Source organism: Microcaecilia unicolor, chromosome 2 (genome assembly GCF_901765095.1).
Source record: "Microcaecilia unicolor chromosome 2, aMicUni1.1, whole genome shotgun sequence".
Taxonomy (NCBI): domain Eukaryota; kingdom Metazoa; phylum Chordata; class Amphibia; order Gymnophiona; family Siphonopidae; genus Microcaecilia; species Microcaecilia unicolor.
The window spans coordinates 246,875,951-246,895,345 of record NC_044032.1 but is presented as its reverse complement, the minus strand read 5'-3'; the positions used below and the strand labels follow the sequence as shown (position 1 = coordinate 246,895,345).

Below are 19,395 nucleotides of genomic sequence, written 5' to 3'. Positions count from 1 at the left end.
CCCAATCTCTCGTCCCATCCAGTGGTCAAAACAAAAATGCCCTCCAACACTGATCCCTTTCTCAGACCAAGGAAGTAAAATCTCCCATCATGCAATCCTCCTTCCTGCCTTGTTTAAGTTAAAAATCAGAGACCCCTAGAAATTGTGTGATAAATTTATAGATTGCTGTGTGGATTAACTGATGGAAACAATATGCATTTGAGGCTCAACTTTTAGGCCTACTTAGTTTATAGCCAATGTGAAGCCTCCTTTGAGTTTGTGCCTTGTGTGAAATCAGTGTAAAAGACGTTTTACCAACTCCTCTGCCTGCTGCTGAATTATGGAGTGGAACAGCAGCCTGATCCCTCAAAGCTGAACGGATAAAGACAGTGAAGCCTCATTCAGGAGTTGGGATACTGGAAACAGATATTGTGTACTATGTGCAAGGTAGTTCCTATATGGAGAGATCTGTGTGGAAAGGGATCCCAGAAATGAAACATTGAGACTTAACTCAGAAGGGGATAGGTCTGCCCTGTACCCATGAAACCCATGACCACCAAATGATTGGAGATTTTAAGAGGGATCACAGACAGACACAGATAAAGAAAATGTGTGGCATACTATAGTTTTTGATAAAGCTGTACAACCTCAAGACAGAAAAGCTACCTCACAGCAGTGTTTGACTTGCACATGTCTTCAGTGAAGAGAGTTGGAGCACCCCATATCTGTTTTGAGAAACCCTTATACTACTAGGGTCTTGATAGGAAATACATTCCCCTTAGAGAGAACTTGCTCCCTTGAAGAAGAATGCATGCGCACTGAGTGAAGTAGAGAGAGGACTAAGAGTAAATAAATGTTCTATTGGGTTTCTGGGGTGTGAATCTGTTGATGGACCACCAGGCAATTGGGATATTCCCTTGTACAAACGATGGAATTTTTGATTTTTCAAATTTTATACCCCAAGGAGTTCATTTACTAATACCTAGCACATGTTAATGCCACTGTCTACTACAAAGCCAATTTACATAATAGGCTTTCCAGCAAATAATGCATAATGACGGCATTAAGGTGTAAACGACTCTCTAAATCCTGGTTGCTTTCACTGATAGAAAGTTGCTCAAGCTCATTACAATCAGATCATATTTGAACTTTTGAAGGGGGAGTACCCATTAACTGACTCAGTTCTCTTTTCATTTTCCTATGATATTCTAATCTGGTTTTTTTTTTTCAGATATATCGCAATTCACTTCTGTCCACACTTGTTTTCCTTTATCATTTGTGTAGGCATCATTACAAATTTCATACATATGATGTCCAAAATTGTACAGTCTCTTTTAAAACCTGATATATAGAGGCAAATTATAGGTACCCACCTTTTTGGAGGTGTAGATAACTTCTTGAAGTAAGGATGTTGATGAAAACATCAATATCAGTTCCTTTTCTCCTTTCTCCAGCTTCATACAAGGCCTGATTGAAATTGCAATGTAACAAAATGTGTGTCATTCCAAAGTGGTATGGTATCTTGATTATACTGCAATATCTCTACACTGAATTCGTTTGTGGTCCCGTAAACCTTTTTGGATTGTATCTCTTGCAGTTAAATCGAGATGTCTCAACCTTAGTCACTGCCATTAATTAATTAATTTATTTATTTAGGGGTCCTTTTACAAAAGCATGCTGAAAAATGGCTTGCGGTGGTGTAGGCACGGGTTTTGGGCGTGCACCGATCCATTTTTTAGCATGCCTGTAAAAAACTACTACTACTACTACAAATCATTTCTATAGCGCTACCAGTCATACACAGCGCTTCACAAATTTAACATGAAGAAAAGACAGTCCCTGCTCAAAAGAGCTTACAATTTAAATCAGGACAGACAAACAGGACAAATAAGGGATAAGGGTAGGACAGACAGACAAGACACACAGGGAAAGGGACTATTGAAGGGAGGAAGACAAGATAAAGGTTACGAGCAGGTGACAAGTTAGGAGTTAAAAGCAACCTCTTTTTTTTTTATGAAAAGTGACGTGTGGCAAAATCAAAATTCCCGCGTGTCCATTTTGGGTCTGAGACCTTACCGCCAGCCATTGACCTAATGGTAAAGAATCTGAGTGGTAATGACCTATGTGTGTCAAATGCCACTTGGCATGCGTCCGTTATGTGCGCCAGAAAATAAAACACATTTTCAGACGCGTGTAGCAGATGAATGCCAAAACTGAAATTACCACAAGGGTCATGCAGTAATTGGGCGGTAATTCCAATCTGGCAGGTGTTCGGCGCCTACGTGACTTAGTAAAAGGGCCCCTTATTTCTGCATTTGTACCCTGCATTTTCCAACCAAATTTGTCAGTTCAATATGGCTGACAGTTTACATCAATTAAACATATTACATGGTTGTTGGAGGTGTCCGTGTGTCATTGGTCAATTTCTGATCATGATTTGATCTTCGTGGTATGTTTTGGTGGTTTTTTATTGTGCGTTAACATCGAATAGAGATTTGCTGAAGTGGGCTTTCAGGTATTTTTGGAAAGTTAGATAGTCAGTCATGTGTTTAGGACTTTTGGTAGCGTGTTCCATATCTTGGGACATATGTACGTGAAGCTGGTTAAGTATGAAGATTTGTATTTTAGGACTTGACATCTTGGGAAGTGTAGGGTGAGGTAGGTTCTTGCGCCTTCTATTGCGTTGCATATAGGCAGTTCTGTTGGGTTAGTCATGTATTCTAGTGCAAGGCCCAAAAGTATTCTGTGGGCCAGGGTGCAAATCTTGAAGTATATACATGCTTTGATTGGTAGCCAGTGTAGTTTTTGGAGCAGTGGTCTTGCACTTTCAAATTGATTTGTTCTGAGTATTAATCTAGCTCCTGTATTTTGTGCTGCTTGCAGTTTCTTTAGTAGCTGTTCCCTGCATCCTGCAAAAGTGCCATTGCAGTAGTCTGTATGGGCAAGGACCATTGATTGGACTAAAGTGCAGAATACATCTCTCTGGAAGTAGTTTTTTATGCACTTCAGTTTCCACATGGTTTGGAACATTTTCTTTGTAGTGGTTGAGCTTTGGTTATTGAATGATAAATAGCGGTCAATGGTGACTCCTAGGATTTTTAAGTTGTCAGATATTGGGAGGGATGTACCCATGGCGTTGTTGTTTGTGAAGCGTTCAGTGTTGTGTGATGATGCACCAGGCAGTGTGTTTTTTCCTTGTTCAATTTGAACTTGAACGGTGATGCCCAGGATTCCATTATGTCTATGCTGTCAATAATCCTGGTTGCAATTTCATGCAGATTCTTTGTGAAGGGGATGTATATTGACACATCATTGGCATATATAAGGAGGTTAAAGCCTTGATTGGATAGTGTACGGGCAAGGGGGGCCATCATCAGGTTGAAAAGCATTGGTGAGAGCAGTGATCCTTGGGGGACCACATTCTGCTTTCCATGGAGGAGAGAGAGAAAGTTGTCTTCACTTGGTAGGATCTTTTGATCAGAAAGCCTAGTATCCAATCAAGCACCTTCCCACCAATGCCAATTTTATCAAGTATTTTTTTGAGGATTTGATGGTCGACCATGTCGAACGCACTTGACATGTCAAATTGTAGTAGGATGATGCTTTTTCCAGTTGAAATTTCTTATTTTAAGTTAGCCAGTAATGTAATCAGCACCATTTCAGTACTATGATGAAGTATGAAGCCTGATTGGGATTCATGTAATATAGAGAATTTGTTAACGTAGTCAGTTGGTTGGCCACTATTCCTTCCATTATTTTAGTTGTTAAAGGCATGGAAGTAACTGGTATGTAGTTTGAGGTGTTAGTGATTTTTTTCTTGATGTCCTTTGGTACTGGTATGAGCAGTATATTGCCTTTTTTTTCTGTGGGAAATGGCCTTCCTGAAACATGTAGTTAGGTGTGAAGTAAATTGGTTAATGAATTGGTCTAGGGCTACTTTTAGTATATGTCTAGCATACAGTAGGTGGAGAAGAATTTTCTTAGCACTTGTGCTGTCTCATATGTGGGTTGTACTAAGGTGGACCATGTCCTATCTGCTGGAGCTTCTTCTTCTGGGAAGTGATATAGTTCGTCTATGAGGGTTTCAATGTTTGTGTCGTCTTGTGTTAGTTGTTTCTTAGGTTAAGGATCTTTACTTCAAAGTATCTGGCGAGGTCGTCTGCTGAAGGGGGATCATCGTTAACCGTGGTCAAGGGCTTGGTGTTTGAAAGATTATTTATGAGTTTGTATAATTTATTTGTGCCTTTGTAGCCTGAGTTACTTCTTCTTTATAGAATTTCATTTTAATCTGTCTAATTTTAACTTTATATCTGTTTTGTGTTTCTTTCCATGCCGTTTTGTTTCATTTTTGTTTTTCTCCCATGCTCATTCTAGTCTTCTGCAGAGAGTTTTAGTCATTCTTAGTTCTTCATTAAACCACGGGACTGCTTTGCGCCTCTGTCTGAATCTTGTTTTCATAGGGGCTATTGTGTTCAGTATTTGGTGCTTTTGTCATCCCATTCTGATAGGAATTCTTCTGTGTTGGTTGTTGGTGACCAATGGTCTTCATATACGGCCATCCAAAATTTGGTTGCATCAATCTTTCCTAGTGATTTGTATGGCATTCGTGATTGTGTTGGGCAGGGTTTGTGTTCTTTCCAATAGAGGGTCATGTTTAGTTTAAAGTGATCAGACCAGGGAGTTTCTGTCCATATTGGGTTCTGTATTTTGAAGTTATCATCTTGTGAGAATTTAAAGGCTAGTAGGTCTATGGCATGGCCTTTAGAATGGGTCGTGGTCATTGGAGGTTGCTAAAAGTCCCATAGTTGAAGGAATTAAATGCATTCTTTGGGGCTGTCTGCTTTCTGGTCCTCAAAATGGAGGTTAATGTCTATTAGCAAAGTGTTGGGATTGTTAACACATTTGTTTGAGATGAAGTCCATGAAGTTTGTTTTTACTGATTTCCAATTCCCTGAAGGTCTATAGAAAAGGATGCTGCATAATTGGCTGAGTAATGTCTGGTACTTGATTTTAAATGAGGCGATTTTGAGTTGCAGTGTTATAGATTCTGCTGCAGTTTCAACCATTAGAAAGGATCTGTATATCAGTGCAATTCCTCCACCTCTTTTCCCTTTTCTGGTCCAATGTAAGATTTTATAGCCTGGGGGGCATAGATCCAGAATAATAGGGTCCTCCTGGTCATGGAGTTATGGATCCATGTCTCACTGAGGAAAACCAGACCGAGGTATTTGTCTTTATTGTGTCTGCTTTGTTTACCACTGATCTGGCATTGATGTATCCCACTGGTACTGGTAGATATTCAGGCTGCAAAATCGATATGTTGTTATTTTCTCATCGAGTTAGGGTAGTCGTGGATGTAATTAGCGTTAGGACTGACAGCCCTATTAGTATTCTTGTAACAAACATTTTGATTCTAGGTGTGCTGGAGAGGTTGTTGTGTTGCTTGGGACCCTGTTTTTTTTTTTTTTTTTAAGAGGTGGAGTCTCAGGTGGAGATTGTATGAGACTTTACTTGTGGCAATATTCTGAATCCAAACAAAAAAACAGGAGAGAGAAAGGTGATAGAGAAGGCTCAGTTGAGAATTTCAGAAATAAATCTGCCCGATATACTTCTAAGCAATAGGTCACCAAAAGGCAAAGGTCTTTGCTGTCACGGACGTTATTATTATGGACAAAAAAACAGTGTAGGTGTTCAGAGGCTCGAGTCTAAACTGCCATCTGAGCTTCAAAAGCTCTTTTGTTACGGCCAATTATTTTCATTTGAGTGCAAGCTCATTTCTGTGAGCTTTGAGACCACCGCAGTCTATGTGGTACAGCAACTGAGTTGCTTGCAGTACAAAGTAGATGCTAAAGAGAGACAATCAGATGTCATTCCCGTCTTAGTCATGGTATCTATATTCTTCCCTGTCATTTCCCTGCATGCTCTCTTTTGTCCTCAACATGTTCACTGGCTTCCGATCAGGTACCGCATCCAGTTCAAGCTTCTCCTACTAACCTACAAATGCACTCATTCTGCAGCCCCTCATTACCTCTCTACCCTTATCTCCCCTTAAGCTCCTACCCGAAACCTCTGCTCACAGGATAAATCCCTCCTCTCTGCACCCTTCTCCACCACCGCCAATTCCAGGCTCCGCTCCTTCTGCTTGGAATAAACTTCCTGAGCCCATACGCCAAGCCCCCTCCCTGCCCATCTTCAAATCCTTGCTCAAAGCCCACCTTTTCAATGTCGCCTTCGGCACCTAACCATTATACCTCTATTCAGGAAATCTAGACTGCCCCAATTTGATTGTCCCTTAGATTGTAAGCTCCTTTGAGCAGGGACTGTCCTTCTTTGTTAAACTGTACAGTGCTGCGTAATCATAGTAGCGCTTTAGAAATGTTAAGTAGTAGTAGTAGTAATAGTTCTCTTACAACAGATTTTGATGAACCTTAGATTATTGTGTACATGTAAGCTATTATGTACATGGGTAAAAAAAAGAGACCAAGAGTATATCAGAACCGCATTCTGAACAGACAGCCATGCCCAGAGTTTTAATCAGTGATAACTGCATGCAAAGGAGTCAGGGGTACAGAACTTGAAGGAAATATAAAATGTTTCCTACCCTGGCATCATTATCCACAGCATCTTCATTCACACGGAGACCTTCACTACGTTCACCCTGAAAGGTAACAGTTACTGAGTATGACTTATTTGTTTTGTTCTCTATTACCAGGACTTTTTGTAACAGTATAAAAGAATGACTTCATAAAAATAACCAATGTTGGCCCAGAAGCAGCATTCAGAAAATGGTACTTCAATCACAGTTAATACCAGGGTAACAGAAATCCAGATAAACAGAAACTAGCTCACACATGTCTCTGGTAAAACTTTTAAAAAGCTATTTCTTTAATGTGGAACATTTAAAAGCAAAATTTGTATTCTTCTCACTTTTTTGCTATCACAGGCAGCACAAAGTCTCCATGAAAACCAGCCACCATATTACAGATTTTGGGACAACAAAAATAATCAGAAAACGATATACAATATGTAGAGCGTCTAGAGTCCATTAATCAGTGGTGACTGCTTTTTACTTTTATTATTTTTTTTAATATATTGTTGATGTCTAAGTCAGGGTTTTCTAACCAACATACACCATGGCATACTGGTATACCTTCAGTCCTCATGTGTGTGCCATGGAAAAACAATCACCATCGCTCAATGTTGAGGTTCAGACCAGTACCTCACAGTAACATCACTGGTAGTACTTACATGTGAAAGAGCTCCTTTCTGCCCAGATGTAGTCACAGATACCTCCCTAGTGCAACATCAGCCCCAGAGGGTGATGCCTGGATGGCCAGGACCAATTTTGTGCTGCACACAGCACCACCTCTTTTTCTCTCTCCTGAGTCTCCTTTTTTGAGTTCTGGCAGGGATTTCAGTTCTTCCTTAGTCTATCATTTGGACATCTGAGTCCTCTCCCATCTTCACACTACCTGTTCCATGGAGACTGGGGTTCCACACAACATTTTTAATAACTTAGGTGTGTCTTGGACTTTAAAGGTTGGAAACACTGGGCCCAGTCAGATTTTCAAGATTTCCACAACGAATATGCACGAGATTGATTTGCATGTGCTGTTTCCATTGTATGCAAATCAATCTCATGTATATTCATTGTGAAAATCTTGAAAAACCAACTGGGTTGTGGCCCCCCAGGACCATGGATGCCCACCTCTAGTACAGGTCATCACCAAATCATTGTCATTTATTCATGTACTGTGTTCACTTTTATTAGGGGCAACAGAACACAGTTTTGGTTGGCAGGACCAAACAAACCAATCTCTGACTCAGCCCCCACGCTCTCTAGTTGCTGAGATTTTGTTGGGTGAATACTGGTGAGGCCATGACCTCTGTGGCTCATCCCAATCCACTGCCTATGACATGCTTGTGTAAATAACCAGAATACTGAACATTTACACATGCACATTCTGGCTAACTTGAGCAACTCCATATAGAATTATCTCCATAAAGATACTGAACATACAACTTAATTGAAATGCTATGGCCTGCTTTTAAATTACAACCCTGACTTGTAAATCATACCACCACTGAAAATTACACCCTGAATATTTTTTGAGCACTGCAAAAAAAACCCCAAAGAACTATTTGCATAGTAAGAAGAGTGGATTATTACAATAATGTTGGCTATAGAGGAGAAAATTTATTTCAACCATAGCTTTGGAGTGTATTTATCAATGTGGGCTACCATTAAAAAGTTTTATTTTATCATGAATCCTACTTATTAGTAACTAGGTCTCATTGCATAAAATGGGAATTGTGCTAAAATAGGATGAGTTGTGGTAATATAACCCACATTGATAACGTTCTCCCTTACAGTTCAAATACTTTTTTTGTTGTTGTTCATGTTACTTGATACTACCAAGGTTTTGATACAAACACATGACAGTAAAATGGCTGAAGTCTGTATAGTCTTCTTTCACTAACCGACTTTTGGAATTGACAGACTCCTCCCCCCCCCCCCCCCCCCCATTAATTCAAGAGCACTTAACCGGCCAGGAAGGGCACCTGGCTGGTTAAACGGGACATAGTCGGCTATGCTCCACTGAATATTCTCAGTTAGCGGCTAGCGTCAGTTATATCACACGATATAACTGGCTATCTTCCGATTTTCAGCGCATTGCTGGCTAAGTCTGGTGGCCATATTTGGCTGCATGAATACCAGGCCTATCTTTGGTCAGTTTGAATTTAACCAGCCAGAATTGAATATCAGCTTGGCTGGTTAAAGTCAAACCAGACAAAAATAAACCAGATATTCAATGCCGGTCACTGGAAACAGTCCGGCACTGAATATTCAGGTTCAGCATCGACCGTGCGAGTTAAATGGGCTAACTCCCATGGTCTGAATATTGGACCCATAGAGTTATTTTTTTCTTCGTTTGATACCATGTACACAATTGAACATGAATAGCCCAAAATTTCTATTGTAAGCTTTTGTCAATCTAATTAACACAGCCCATAGAGACACAGCCCAGATGCGTCCACCCATAAAGCTCAGTTAGTCAAGAAAACATCACACTGTACCTTGCAAAGGGCAAGCAAGGCCTTCTGAAAAGAACCAGATGTATCAGACGCAATGTCTTTCTCCAGATCCTTTTTAAACTCTGTAATAAAGAAATCACCATTTAAACATGTTCAGGGTAATCTAGATCTAAAACAGTTTTCTATAATGTGTAAGAGTTTGGAAAAATAACATTTTCAGATGTAAAACTTGTTGGGTAACAATCAACATGATCCAGTTCAAACAATATTTGTTTCAGATATAAAAAAAAAAAAAGAAAAATCAAAAATGACAATTCCTATAAAGGACATCTAAATATGAGCACCAGGGAGGTCACGTGACGCTATGAGCGGGAGTGGGCGCTAGTTGGATCGCTCCTGCCTTCTCCTCAAACATCTAGGCAAAAAATCGCTGCAAACAAAGATTAACATCCTGCTAACTGAGAGCGAATAATAGCCGAACTCACAGTGAACGGATTGAGTGCAGAAGGTTACGGCAATGGCGACAAAAAACACAAGAAAAGAAAAAGAAAAAACTCGCCTAGTTGGAGACAAAATGGCGGCGCCGGTGAGTCCGGGAACGTCGGAGGTGGGGTCCGCCTGGGCCGCGGAAATTGTGGGAGAAGTTACACAAGCGCTAGAGGTAATATTAGATAAAAAACTGAGTTCCCTGGACAACAAGTTGGAATCCCTTAATAACAGTATAGCCCAAATACAAACGGATATGGCGCAATATCAACAGCGGGCCAGTGAAACGGAAGACCGAGTCACTGTACTAGAAGCAGAGATAAATCAACTGAAGAAAACAATTACCTCATACGACGACAAACTCGAAGACCTAGAAAATAGGTCGAGGAGGAACAACCTCCGAATTGTGGGACTAACTGAAGGGCAAGGAGATCGTGAACTCAGCAAATTTCTTGAAACGTGGTTCACAGCAGAACTGGAGTTACCTGAGATGTTGGGGCCGCTAAGAATCGAGCGTGCACATCGACTAGGGCCGAAGAACGTGGCGGAGGGAAGACCACGTGTAGTCATCTGCAAAATTCTCAATTTCAGTCACAAAAACGCCATACTGCAAGCCCTGCGCAACGGCAAAGAACTATACAGCGGGAACCGCAAAGTTCTTTGCTTTCAAGATTATTCATCGGCGGTGGCGGCGCAAAGAAAAAAGTTTTCATCGATATGCTCAGCGTTGGTGAATAAAAAGATTAAGTTTGCGCTATTATACCCTGCAAAGTTGAGAATCATTCATTCTTCGGGCACAAAGTTGTTTACCACTATGGAAGAAGCAAAACTATTTGTGCAACAGATGGAAGAGAGGCCGGAAACTTGAGAGCTAAGGATGGCACTGCTGAAAAAAAGACATTTTCTAACTGACTTCGCTAAATGCTTGAGAAAAAAGTATAAAGAAGAGACCTATAATTGAAATGAGAATTATAAACAGAGGATGTTGGGGCAGATGATACATAAAAGAGACTATCAATGGACACACTGAACAGCGACACAAATTGGATTTAAGGTGGACATAATGCACACTGAAACCATTAGAGGGCCAATTGAAACACAAACAGGATAACAGGAAAGGACGATTTAAGCATGAAAAGTGGCCAAGAATCTTGGATATTAGGAAAGTATGTTATAATAGATATAGTATAAGGATATTAAGATATTACTTTTGTTGTTAGATATTTGATACTGCAGATAATGTAAGCTGCAAGGCCTGAAATCAGTTAAATCAGATTTGAAAGTATTACAATCCAGGTTTGAAAGAATCTGACAACACTAAGATCTCATAAGACTAATACTACTCTTGATTAACAATTGTAGAGACTGGCAAATTTAAAAGTCAAATGAGATGGGGGACTGAATGATAAAGAGGTAATACATACTCACACAATCATAAAAATATGTTATAATAGATATAGTATAATAAGGTTAAGATACTACTGTTGTTGATAACAAGTTGACACTGCAGGTCATATAAGTCGTAGAGCCTGAAATCAGTTACATTAGATTTAAAAGTATAACAAGCTTAGTTTGAAAGAATCTGATAATCATAAGATTATTTATGACTAATAATACTGCTTTTGCTTAATAATTGTAGAGAATGGCAAATCTAAATGTCAAATGTGATGGGGGACTGAATGTTAAAGAGGTAATACTTACTCACACATACATGTATCATTAATGGAAGAACGAGCAGAAAAGGGACGGATACAAATAATGGGAGGAGGAGCGTTGAAAGTGACCTGCTTCCTACGGGAAGGAGAGGGCTAATGGGGGGGAATGGGGAGAGGGGGGAGGTTAGGGAACAGATAACTACAAGACAATGTAAGGGGGGGAAGGGGAAAAGAGTAACTCAATGTAACCTACAGACGCAAATAAATATGAAAATGAGAACATGGGGTATGAACAGGAGTGGTTGGAGGCTGGGCTGGCTACTCTTGATAGTAAAAGGTAATCAGATGATGGAAAATCGCTATATGAATGATAACTACTTAAGGTAGCATCCTGGAATGTGGGGGGAATACATTCCCCCATCAAGAGATCAAAAATATTGCGCCATCTTAAACATATAAGAGCAGATATTGCAATGCTCCAAGAAACACATTTGTCAGCAGAGGAGCATGCCAAATTAGCCAAATGGTGGGTGGCAGATTGTGTGGCAGCTGCGGCAATGGGTCGAAAAGGGGGAGTAGCCATACTTTTTCGGAAAGGGCTAGCAATCAAGATACATAAAACTATTTCAGACCCAGAGGGTAGATTTGTGCTAAGCATAGTAACCATTAATAAAAAAACTATAATTTTGGGAAATGTCTATGCTCCTAATGTGTTAGACTTAAAATTCTATAAGAAATTGCTTTCCCAAATCACTCAACTGGAAAACTTGCCCCTAGTGATGGGAGGAGATTTCAATATGACTTGGGACCCGAATATGGATAGATCGCATCCGCCTAAGGAGATAAGAAAAATAGATACTAGGGGTCTACCGGATTTATGTGAAATATTAGATTTAATAGATGTCTGGCGCACCTTGCATCCTATGGAGAAAGAATACACACACCAATCTAGAGCACATGGGTCAGCATCAAGAATTGATTACTTGCTGGTATCACGAACTATAATAACAGACATTACTGAGGTACACATAGATCCCTGTGTCATATCGGATCATTCAGTGGTCGGAATGACATGGAAGGGAGGAGAGGATGAAGACTTGCTAAAAAGCTGGACGTTTCCAACATACTTAATTAAAGATGCAAGATTTGGGGAGCTTTTACATGCTAAATGGGCAGAATTTAAGCATTTTAATGAAGGCTCAGTGGATGAGATCAGCACTTACTGGGAAGCAGCGAAAGCGGTGCTGCGGGGGGAAATAATTAGCTATGTCACGCACTATAAACGAATGAGAGACAGAGAAATAATGAGACTAGAACAACTTTTAGGTAAATTACACCGCCAATACGGTATGAACCCTAGTAATGATATCAGACAAGAGATTCTGACCATACAAGCAACTTTAAATGCCAAACTACATGAGAGAGAAGTGAAATCTCAGGCCTACTATCGCTTTCAACTTTACAAGCACGGGAATAAAGGGGGCAAATATTTAGCTCGACTTATAGCATCTAAGGTTAATTCCCGAAATATAACAACTATTAAACAAAAAAATGGGAAACTCATACACTCTAATAAAGAAATTCGACAAGCTTTTCAAAATTTTTATCAAGAACTTTATAAGAGGGCAGATCAAGACGAGCTACAGGGGGAGTCTTACTTAGAGGGTGTTCACATTCCGAGGCTGCAAAGTAGAGACAGAAAGCGGCTAAATGCTAGGATTAGTGAAGACGAGGTAGGATGGGCAATCAAACAAAGTAAATCAGGCAAGGCATCAGGTCCAGACGGTTTTAAAGCAGAATTTTATAAGATGATGGGGGACTCGATTCTCCCTACCTTGACTGAAATGTTCAATGACTGGATAGAGAAGGGGGCCTTGTCTGATAATATGAATTTAGCTAGGATAGTAGTATTTCCTAAACCAAAACGAGATGAACAGTTGGTTACATCATATAGACCCATTTCCCTAATTAATCAAGAGGCAAAATTATTTGCAAAAATATTGGCCAAAAGATTAGGAGGGATATTGCCTCATCTAATTCATCCAGCACAGGTGGGTTTTGTCCAAGGGCGAACAAGTACAAAAAACTTGCGGAATATTTTGGCGTCATTGGAAGGACTAGGTCACTCCAAAGAACAAGCTGTGATGATCAGCTTCGACGCAGAAAAAGCATTCGACAGAGTGGAATGGCCCTTTCTATACTCGGTGCTACAGAAATATGGATTTAATGGCACCTTTGTGCAGGCAATTAGAGCACTATATCATAACCCAAGGGCACAAGTGCTGGTAAATGGAAATATATCGGGGGAAATTCAGATCACTAGGGGAACTAGACAAGGTTGTCCTTTGTCGCCTCTGTTATTTGCACTTCAATTAGACCCATTAATTAGAGACATACATGATTGTGCAGCGATAACAGGGGTACATATTAAAAATCAGGAATTTAAGATAGCTGCATTTGCGGATGACTTGTTAATGATTATTACGAAGCCAAAAGATACTCTAGAGAATCTTTTACAAATTTTCAGAGAATATGGAGATTATTCGGGTTTCAAACTGAATATAGACAAGTCAGAAGCGCTTCAAATTAATGTGGACATACACGAGTTATGGGGGGGAGATTTCCCTTTGAAGCAGGCACATAAATCTTTTGTATATTTGGGTATACAGTTGCCGGCCAGACCAAAAGAGCTATATCATTTAAATGTTGAAAAATTACTGGAACAGACAGCACAGCAGTTGGCATCATGGGGCACGCTAACACTCTCGCTCATAGGGAGGATCAACCTTCTTAAAATGGTGATCTTACCGAGATGGTTATATATGTTGCAGATCTTACCAATAGCCCTGTTGCAGAAAGATATAAAGCGCTTATACCGAATGCTGCTCAGATTCTGTTGGGCTAAGAAAAAAGCTAAAATACAACAAAAATACATGTTGGGAGGATGGAGACAGGGGGGTTTGGGAATTCCCAATCTTAAATATTATAATATGGCATGTTTATTGCGACTGGTGAGAGATAGATTATTTCATGCTTCCGACTATACACCTATAGAGATGGAAGATGCATTATTTAACCCATATCACTTTACTACCCTAATGCATTTGCGGAGCGGGGAAACTCCTCCTAGAATTAGGCACAATATTTTACTTAAACCCATGAGAGAGGTATGGAAATTTATAGGCAAACTATTAGGCGGAGACTCGAGAATAACGGAGTTAATAAGTATTAGAGGGAATCCGGCCTTCCAACCAGGAATGGAGAACAAAATCTTTGATGACTGGGGAAAGATAAGTGTGGAAACCCTGGCAGACGTACTAGGAGAGAATGGGGATATTAAGCCACTGCCGCAGCTGCTTCATCAAGAGGAACCTGGATGGCAAGATACTTATGCGCACTATCAGCTTAAACATTACATACAAAATTTAAATAAAGAAGCACTTATAATTAGGTTAGGTAATAAAATTATTACCTTCTTTGAGGAAATTACAGAAAATGCCCCTTCTATATCGCAATTATATCAGAGACTATGGAGCCTAACTCCTGCGAAGGAGATGACTTTGTTGAAACAGAAATGGGAAAAAGATATGGGAAGGAACTTGCAATCCTGGGATATAATGGCACAAATCAAAAGTATTCCATGCCTGATAGGGGGAAATGATTATAGGGAATGTGCATTTAGAATGATACACAGGGCATACTTTACACAGGTTCAATTGTATAAAGCAGGGGGTATAGAAACAGCTCTTTGTGTAAAATGTCATAATGCCGAGAACTCCATTTATCATGCGATGTGGAAATGTGTATTAATACAACGATATTGGAGACAAATAACTAACTATCTTACAGGTATGTTATGTAGTAGAGTAGATATGAATCCATTACATCTCATATTGGATATGAAGGAGGTACAATCGAGTTTAAATGCAGATAAAGTATTGCTAAAGCGCAAATTATGTTTGATAGCAAGGAAATGTATTATGCAGCACTGGACTACACACAACCCGCCAAATTTCTGGCATTGGCGTAATCAGGTACATCAATTGTTGGTTTGGGAAGCAAAAGAGGCTAAAGGAAATGATAAAAGAAAAACGAGATTTCTTAAAATCTGGGGATGCTACTTGGAAAAAATGACGCAGAAAGGGCGAAGTCTGATTATTAATACCTTATGAGTGGACTTTATGCGATACTGGAAGTATGGGGAATTTTATAGGTTACAGGGGGAACCATGAAGAATAAGAGGGCAGGGAGGGTGGGAAGGGGGAAAGGGAAATAGTAGGTATAAGGATGGAAGAATGCAACATTATACTATGGTGGGAACTAATAATGGATTTGTTGTACTAATATCGGATAATGAAGGTGGCACAATATTTGGTTATGTTAGATGTTGACAATAATGCAATGTTCTGTTGAATTCATGGATAATACAAATTAATGAAACACACAGAGAAAGAAAAAGAAACACACTATCCTTGTGTAAGATAATTAATGTTTTATTATGCTGTTACAAGATAATGGAGGAACAAAAAATACTTGTATTAGTTCTATAATGTCTATAAGATGTGGATATGTTGATTTCTTTCATAATAAAAAACAGTTGAAACATAAATATGAGCACCAAGGGGAGAAGTCTATAAATGGTGTCTGAAAAAAAAATTGGCGCCAACCTCCCCCCCCCCCCCCTCCATTTAAGTGTCATTCTATAAGTCACGCCTAAAGCTTGGTGCAGTTTATAGAATAATGCTCAAGCAGAGAGGTTGCACATAAATTTACGAGAAAAAGGATGGAACATTATATACTGCCTTTCTGTGGTTACAATCAAAGCGGTTCACATATTATATACAGGTACTTATTTTGTACCTGAGGCAATGGAGGGTTAAGTGACTTGCCCAGAGTCACAAGGAACTGCAGTGGAAATCAAAACCAGTTCCCCAGGCTCAAAATCCACTGCACTATCCACTAGGCTACTCCTTCACTCTGCTCCAATGAAAACATGGTGGAAATGCCCATGCCTAAATCTATGGTAGAATACCGTTAACCTGTAGTTATGCGTGTAACTCAGTCATGCTCCTGATCCACCCCAAAATGTGCATGACTCACCATTTCCATGCCCCCTTTTTGGGCCGTGTGTAAATTTCAGGTGCGTTAAGACCCAATCAAATCTAATTAGTGCCAATAATTGCTTGTTAACAAGGTAATTATTGGCACTAATTGACTAATTATTCTATTAAATTGAGCATGCAAATCAGGGCACGTCTAACTTTGCGGGCAATTTTTGGCAACAGTTATAATCAGGGGACCATCTGGCACATTAATTTATAGAACAGGTGACTTATGCAAGTGAATGGTGTCACAAATGAGCATCTATGCATGTATGTGCTCGGCACTATTCTAGCATATAACAGCAAACAGGCTGTACAAGTGGGCAAAAACATGGGCATGTCATGGGCATTCCACCTAGCACTGGGCTCCTTTTACTAAGTGGCGGTAAGCCCAATGTGGGCTTACTGCTCACTATATAGGAAGTACCGCTGGGCTACCCTATTTTTGTATCACCGAAGTGTACCTGGTGGTAATCGGGCAGTGCCGCACACTGCCCGGTTACCGCCACGTTAACATGGGAGCCCTTGTAAGGACTCTCCCCTGAAATGGCCACATGGCAAGGCTTTACTCACCACACGGCCATTTCCTGCAAGAAGGCGAGACTTCCTTTTTACCAGCTGCGGTAAAAGGGGCTTCAGCAAGCATGTAAAACATGTACCGATGTGAGCGCTGACCCCATTTTGCCACAGCTTGGTAAAAGGTGCCCAATGTGCGCACTGCAAGATGCAGTTAGGCACACCACTTTATGCCTGCCATCGATCTAGAGTAAGCTTATGTGCCTAAGCTTTGTGTTACGATCCTAGAACAGGTTAGGTGCCTCAACGCCACTACAATATTGGTGCTAAGCATGTTTCTTTGTCATGCCTACATGTACATGCCTCTTTATAGAATTATCACCAAAGGTTTGAAAGCTAACTAATAATACAAATTGCAGCTATGTTTTGTGCCAAATCAGACAATTCCTTTACCTTTCTAGTCAAACATTAGGTTAATTTATTAGGTTAATTTATTCCTCTTGACATTCTGATATTTTGAGATAGCTTCAGATCAGGAGGATATGGCTGGTACACATAAAAAACATGGCTATTTTAGAAGGAAAAGTACAGTCAGGGCTTTTTTTTGAGAGGGTACTTGGGGGTACTGAGTACTGACACCTTTTCCATTTTGTGCTAAAATTGACCCATGGACCCCAAGTTTTAATGATAGAGCTGAGGTTCTATACACCAATTCTGTCTTGTAATAGATTCTGTGACTGGTTGCTGGGGGCCTGGTATTATGGGGTGGGTCCCTCAGTAATCACCCCACTCCTGAAGTGTGGCCTAGCATTTGAGAATGGCACCTTTTTTTGCTAGGCATGGCTGATCAGATGTGAAATAAGTGGAAGAGCAGACAGAGATACAGACATGTATGTCTGCTGGGTTATGCATGTTTACTTTGTATTTTGCTAAGTATGAAAGGAAAGCCCAAACTCTGCCCAGTTTCACACCCAGGAATGGCTATTTTATGTATATTTGCAATAGGACAGCACATTTTCCATAACTCACACTCTATATTACAGGGGCGTAGCCAAACAGCAGATTTTGGTGGGCCTAGTCAAGAAGTGGGTGGGCACAAAGTGTTCTCCTCCCCCCTCCCCAATGCGATGAGGCCAGTATCAACAGCTTAGGAAGTGGAAAGCAGTGCTTTCAGCAGCATCAGGGGGAGGTCTTCAGCTGGCGGAGCTTGGGATCCCCGCTAGCTAGCACTAAATATGTGCTGCTGTTGGGTGGACCTCAGCCCTAAGTGGATGGGCCCCGGCCCACCCAGGCCCACCTGTGGCTACGCCACTGCTATATTAAAAAGAACTGTTGTGCATCTAAAACCCTTTCTAAAATTGTCCTCCAACTGTGCCACATCTTGTGGTTTAATTAATTAAAAAAATTCATAAACCAGTTTTCCTGACTAGAAGACATACTTTCTTTACAACATCCGTAAAATCCGCCCCTTTCTTTCCGAGCACTCTACCAAAACCCTCATCCACACCCTTGTCACCTCTCGTTTAGACTACTGCAATCTGCTTCTTGCTGGCCTCCCACTTAGTCACCTCTCCCCTCTCCAGTCGGTTCAAAACTCTGCTGCCCGTCTCGTCTTCCGCCAGGGTCGCTTTACTCATACTACCCCTCTCCTCAAGACCCTTCACTGGCTCCCTATCCGTTTTCGCATCCTGTTCAAACTTCTTCTACTAACCTATAAATGTACTCACTCTGCTGCTCCCCAGTATCTCTCCACACTCGTCCATCCCTACACCCCTTCCCGTGCACTCCGCTCCATGGATAAATCCTTCTTATCTGTTCCCTTCTCCACTACTGCCAACTCCAGACTTCGCGCCTTCTGTCTCGCTGCACCCTACGCCTGGAATAAACTTCCTGAGCCCCTACGTCTTGCCCCATCCTTGGCCACCTTTAAATCTAGACTGAAAGCCCACCTCTTTAACATTGCTTTTGACTCTTAACCACTTGTAACCACTCGCCTCCACCTACCCTCCTCTCTTCCTTCCCGTTCACATTATTTGATTTGATTACTTTATTTATTTTTTGTCTATTAGATTGTAAGCTCTTTGAGCAGGGACTGTCTTTCTTCTATGTTTGTGCAGTGCTGCGTATGCTTTGTAGCGCTATAGAAATGCTAAATAGTAGTAGTAGTAGTAGTAGTATAACATCGGTAACATTACGGAAAACAAACAATAAGTCATTCTTATAAACACAGAATAAATATATACAAAATTCAGTAAAACTGTCAAATTCAAGGCAAGAATTGAAAAAAAAGTCAGTACACTATATTATATATATATATATATTTTTTTTTTTTAACATTTTCAGGTCTTTCCTAGAAGAAACATATTTGGGCTCAAGCCAAAAGAATAGGTTTTGAAAGAAAGTTCAATATCTAATTCTATCATGACTTATAGAAAAAGAGAGGGAATAATCAGAGAAGCCTCCTGGCTGTATCTCAATTAGTGTGCAGACACAAAATCAAATAGACTCCCTTAAAGAAGGAAGGAGGTCCCTTGCTTCTCAAAGTTTAACATGTTATTAGCATAAATTGTAATTCCGCTATATCTTTTATGAAATACGGCGACCGCAATTGAATGCAATAC

General features: G+C 40.3%; 1 protein-coding gene across 1 annotated transcript in view; it reads right to left on the bottom strand.

Annotated features, from left to right (window-relative positions):
* LOC115463406 (annexin A1-like) overlaps positions 1-19,395 on the bottom strand; it is a 71,898-nt gene that overhangs the window by 22,358 nt on the left and 30,145 nt on the right. Inside the window, exons 7-9 of the mRNA XM_030193870.1 lie at positions 9,058-9,137; positions 6,581-6,637; positions 1,353-1,446 (exon numbers count right to left, since the gene is read on the bottom strand). Of these exons, the coding sequence (XP_030049730.1) occupies positions 1,353-1,446; positions 6,581-6,637; positions 9,058-9,137 (231 nt within the window). The remainder of the gene's footprint in view (positions 1-1,352; positions 1,447-6,580; positions 6,638-9,057; positions 9,138-19,395) is intronic.